The sequence below is a fragment of the Gossypium raimondii genome, chromosome 11 (assembly GCF_025698545.1).
Source record: "Gossypium raimondii isolate GPD5lz chromosome 11, ASM2569854v1, whole genome shotgun sequence".
Taxonomy (NCBI): Eukaryota; Viridiplantae; Streptophyta; class Magnoliopsida; order Malvales; family Malvaceae; genus Gossypium; species Gossypium raimondii.
This window is the reverse complement of record NC_068575.1, coordinates 5,709,165-5,714,840: the sequence shown is the minus strand read 5'-3', so window position 1 is coordinate 5,714,840 and position 5,676 is coordinate 5,709,165. Positions and strand designations below refer to the sequence as shown.

General features: G+C 34.3%; 2 protein-coding genes across 2 annotated transcripts; both read left to right on the top strand.

Annotated features, from left to right (window-relative positions):
• The first annotated feature begins 935 nt into the window (after window positions 1-935).
• LOC105761409 (thaumatin-like protein) lies at window positions 936-1,809 on the top strand. The gene has a single exon (XM_012579213.2). It carries the CDS (start codon window positions 974-976, stop codon window positions 1,646-1,648), a length of 675 nt encoding a protein of 224 aa, XP_012434667.1. The 5' UTR covers window positions 936-973; the 3' UTR covers window positions 1,649-1,809.
• Window positions 1,810-4,510: 2,701 nt separating this feature from the next.
• On the top strand, window positions 4,511-5,381 carry LOC105761410 (thaumatin-like protein). Its single transcript, XM_012579214.2, has one exon. It carries the CDS (start codon window positions 4,549-4,551, stop codon window positions 5,221-5,223), a length of 675 nt encoding a protein of 224 aa, XP_012434668.1. The 5' UTR covers window positions 4,511-4,548; the 3' UTR covers window positions 5,224-5,381.
• The last annotated feature ends 295 nt before the right edge of the window (window positions 5,382-5,676 follow it).

Below are 5,676 nucleotides of genomic sequence, written 5' to 3'. Positions count from 1 at the left end.
TAATATCTTGTTGTTTGTAATGGAGGTCCTGTGAGGCAATTATCAAGGGTGAATTCAGTGGAAGCAGAAAGATGGATCCAATTAAGGATAGATGAAACTGTTAAAATTAACACGGGATGCCCTGCCACCGGAGGTGTAGTGAGAGAGAACAATGGAAAATGGATAATTGGTTATAATCGTCGTTTGGGGCCTTGTTCAACAATTAAAACCGAATTGTGGGGCATTCTTGATGGTGTGTTGTTGGTGCAAGAAAGGCATTATCATAAAATTTTAGTGCAAACAGACAACATAAAAGTTATTGAGGCTATCAACGATTCCTTGTCCAAGTGCTCAAATTCAGCAATAATCAGACGCATAGTTAAACTCTTGCAAAAAGTGGAAAGTTAGTCTCTTGATTATATCCTTGGAGAGGAAAATATTGAAGCTGATTGTATTGCCAAATTTGCATTTGGTAGAGGAAAAGGCTTACAATTATTTGAAACTTCTTTTGAGGCTTTCTAATTTTATGTAGAGCTTTTCATTTCATTCACGAAAAAGAAAATTAAAGGCTTCAGTTTATTGCAACCTTACGTTTGCTCTGCTATTTACAATTTCTGGGCTATTTTGTCTATAAATTCACTCAACATAACTATTGATTGATGGAACTTTCTAGCAGTAAAATCTCATATAAGTTATGATCTTTGTAATCTCTTAAGAACTAATTGATTTACTTCTACTTCTATTAATTGAAGCATCACCTGTGAATCTAGAGATAACAAAGTCACTGTTCCAAAGTTGTCAAGTGTGGATCCCATACCATCCCATCTCAATTGAAAAATCTTTCTTTTCCTTGTTGGAAAATTATTTTGTAGATTATTAATTTGTAGACATTTATATGATTACATTAGCTATTGGTCCTGAACCGCATTCACAACTCTATATAAATCCACCTTTTCCTAACACACTCCATACAAATAGAAAGCTAATTTAAAAGATGAACTTCAAAAGCCTCTCTCTATTTTCAATCTCTTTTATTGCTCTCTGCTTCACGGTGGCCAGTGCTGCCAATTTTGACATTCGAAACAACTGTCCTTACAAGGTCTGGGCAGCAGCCGTTCCTGGTGGTGGCAGAGAGCTGAGCAGAGGCGCAGTTTGGAATCTAAACGTGAATCCTGGCACTACAGGAGCCCGTATCTGGGGTCGAACCAATTGCCAATTCGACGGAGCTCGACGAGGCAGATGCCAAACCGGTGACTGTGGGGGCCTACTTCAGTGCAAAGCCTATGGTGCACCCCCAAACACCTTGGCTGAATTCGCATTAAACCAGTTCAACAACTTGGATTTCTTTGATATCTCTCTGGTTGATGGATTTAATGTTCCCATGGAATTTAGTCCAACATCTGGCAGTTGCAGCAGGGGTATTCGATGCACAGCTGATATCATAGGTCAGTGCCCTAATCAGTTGAAAGCCCCAGGTGGATGCAATAACCCTTGCACTGTCTACAAAACAGATCAATATTGTTGCAATTCAGGGAATTGTGGCCCAACGGATTTGTCCAGGTTCTTCAAGGCAAGATGCCCCGATGCTTACAGTTACCCTAAAGATGATCAAACAAGCACATTTACTTGCCCTGGTGGGACCAATTACAGGGTTGTGTTCTGCCCTTGACTGAATGGCTGCTTGCTGCCTTATGAAGTTACATATTAAATAATGGAGAAATAAGTTTTTTTCACAAGCACGTGTATGCCGTGCAGTAAGTGAAATTGTATTAAAACTTCAAATATGGAGTTTATGGAATTAATGGGTAAAAGTTTATGTAATTTGTCGTTTCTGGTTGTCTCGAGCTACAGGGGAATTGACTGAACATTTATAATATGAGTTAAAATAATTTGTAATTAAATTTCGACTTTTCATCTATTAATTACAACCATTAAAATATCATGACTTAGCTCTTGAACTTATTTTATCTAGTGATAACTATTAATCTTCCTTCATGAAAAGATAATTACTAACAAATGATAATTAAGTCATTTATCACTAATACAAATGACTCGTGACCACATTACTTTCTATCTATCATGTAACGTCAATGAGAAGATATTATTTACCATTTATTTGATTATAAATTCCACTATTATGGAAGATGCTATATAATGTAGAAGTATACACCCAACACATCATCTTTTAGTTGCTTATCTATTAGAATTCAAGCTTTTATTTAAATTGAAGTAAACAAGTCACACATTTATAATCTATCATCCATTCAGGGTCTACTTGGGTCCTTTTTTTTTTTGCAATTGTAGAGGCCCAATTTAGCCCGGGCTCAGATTACAAACAAATAAAATAAAAAATTAAACAATAATAATAATAAAGTCCAAATTAAAAAAAAAACATTCCAATTACAAAAAAATGTCAAGCCCAACTATCAAAATTTTTTATTTTAGGCACCCAAAATAAAAAGTTTGCAATTTAAGCACCCACATTGTATAGTTCAATCATTTAGCCCACAACTTTTACATATTATATCAATTTAGTCATGATTTTAAAAAATTAGCCCTCAAAATTTACAAGTGTTCTCAATTTGATCCTAAATCTAAACAACAAAAATATATAAAAATAATAAATTTAAAAATATATAAAATAAAAAATTATTGCTGACAAAAAATAATAATAAATAATCACTTTTGTTGAGTGTCCGAAACATAATTTGAACCATAGTTTAGTGACAATTTCTGTAGTATACCCATTAATTAAAATGTAATTAAGCTATTTAACATGAATTTTGCAGGTTTGTTAAAGCAATGGTGGTTCATCTGCGCCGCTTCTTTTCTTTGGTCCATTTGGTTGGCTCGCAACGAGCTCGTGTTCAATAAGAAGAGGTTATCGATTGATGAAATTTTGTTTCTTGCTAAGCTTCGTTCTCTTTGTAAAATCATCCAAAGAAGGGTGGATTGTGATTGAATCCCAATGGTGGTTGAATCCTAGATTGTGCGTGCCGTGTTCGAAAGGGGTGGGACCTAGGTTGGGGACCGTATGGCCCTCTCCTCCTTGTGAATTTGGGTATTTTGGAGTCTGGTGAAGCTGAATTGTGGCTCTTCAGATGATTATTGGATGGAGATGGAAAAATGCACAAAAAATCATTGTATTCAAAAATAAGAAAACCCATTAAAGAGAAATAAAGTGGATCTAAAACTTGAACTCTATAAGAGAAATAAAGGGTCCCTTTGAATCACCCTTAATCTTTCACTCCAAAGAGCTAGAGGACACCATTTGTCCTGGTATTCCCTCCCATCAAACCCTTCACCTTGGTTCCTATATTTAGTCTTCATTTGAATCAGATTCCATTTCCTAAAAAATGAATTACCATGAAATGGATATTCATCATTAATGGGTTTAAATTTGATTACAAAGGTAAGGTGCTGAAGAACATGAATTCCCACCCCCTTAAAATGGACGATTTAGTGGAAAAGAAAGCTACACTTCACATAATTTTTATCCATTACTTTTTTTTTAAAGCTTGTTTTTCTTGATACTAGTTAGAACTCGTAAATTCATTGGATATTAGGACAACATTTTTTTTTCATTTATTACTTTGTACATTATAAAAGTTTATCAATTATAAGAGTTTTAAAACAAGTTTATCAATTGTTATAATAAAATGATTTGATTGGTGAAGACTTATTTAGAGTAATGATAAGAGTTTTCGTTTGGCATTTAGATAATATGGGTTTAAACTCTATATCATCTTTTCTTTTCATTATATCGTAGAGATAAAATCATGTGATTGAAAAAAAAGTTAACCCAAAGTTTAATTTTCATATTTTGATTTCCTTAAAACTTATATTTTATTTTTAAAATAAGATTTTAAGATACATAGATTAAAAAAGAAAATAAAATTGATATTTTTAAGTAAAAAATTAATAGAATTCACATTACACTTACAAATGGACCACCAATACACTTAAAAATATTTTTATGCAATAACTTTTGTTATGCTTTTTCATATAGTTTCATAAAAGTAAACATTAAAAATAAAAAAAATAAGAGTAAATTGTTAGCTTTATTACAACACTCTACTTTGAAGTCTACTTTAAAGCTTTTTGTAAGTCAATTTTGGTGAAGAAGAAGAAGAAATGAAGGAAAATTAAGTGGGAATTATTATGGTCCTAGTCTTCTTTCGTAGACATAACCAAGCCACTGTTCATAAATTATTATTAAGTGTGAATTATTATGGTTGGAAAATTAGTTTGTAGATTATTAATTTGTAGGCATAACCACGTCATTGTTCATAAATGATCTCATATCATCTAGCGGCATAGAATCATTAATTTGTAGATTATTCCACAAAGGATAATTAAGAATTTGGAATTTGGAATTTTGGAAGTTTCTTCCTATATGACTTTTACCTCTAATGCCAATACAACGTTAATTTCCTACCTAACTTCAACATTATTTTTCCAGTAACATTTATATGATTACATTAGCTACTGGTCCTGAACCGCATTCACAACTCTATAAATCCACCTTTTCCTAACACACTACATACAAGTAGAAAGCTAATATCAAAGATGAACTTCAAAAGCCTCTCTCTATTTTCAATCTCTTTTATTGCTCTCTGCTTCACGGTGGCCAGTGCTGCCAGTTTTGACATTCGAAACAACTGTCCTTACAAGGTCTGGGCAGCAGCCGTTCCTGGTGGTGGCAGAGAGCTGAGCAGAGGCGCAGTTTGGAATCTACAAGTGAATCCTGGCACTGCAGGAGCCCGTATCTGGGGTCGAACCAATTGCCAATTCGACAGAGCCGGACGAGGCAGATGCCAAACCGGTGACTGTGGGGGCCTACTTCAGTGCAAAGCCTATGGTGCACCCCCAAACACCTTGGCTGAATTCGCATTAAACCAGTTCAACAACTTGGATTTCTATGATATCTCCCTGATTGATGGATTTAATGTTCCCATGGAATTTAGTCCAACATCTGGCCGGTGCAGCAAGGTTATTCGATGCACAGCTGATATCATAGGTCAGTGCCCTAATCAGTTGAAAGCCCCAGGTGGGTGCAATAACCCTTGCACGGTCTACAAAACGGATCAATATTGTTGCAATTCAGGGCATTGTGGCCCAACGGATTTGTCCAGGTTCTTCAAGGCAAGATGCCCCGATGCTTACAGTTACCCTAAAGATGATCAAACAAGCCTATTTGCTTGCCCTGGTGGGACCAATTACAGGGTTGTGTTCTGCCCTTGACTGAATGGCTGCTTGGTGCCTTATGAAGTTGCATATTAAATAATGGAGAAATAAGTTTTTTTCACAAGCACGTGTATGCCGTGCAGCTAAGTGAAATTGTATTAAAACTTCAAATATGGAGTTTATGGAATTAATGGGTAAAAGTTTAATTTATCGTTTCTGGTTGTCTCAAGTTACTGGGGAATTAACTGGACATTTATAATTTGAGTTCAAATAATTTATAATTAAATTTCGACTCTTTGTCTATTAATTACAAACTACTAAAATATCATGACTTAGATCTTCGATCTTATTTTACCTAATGATAACTATTATATCTTCCTTCATGAAAAGATAATTACTAACAAATGGTAATTAAGTTATTTATAATTAAGACAAATGACTCATGACCACATTACTTTCTATCTATCATGTAATGTCAATAAGAGGATCCATTTATTTGATTATAAATTC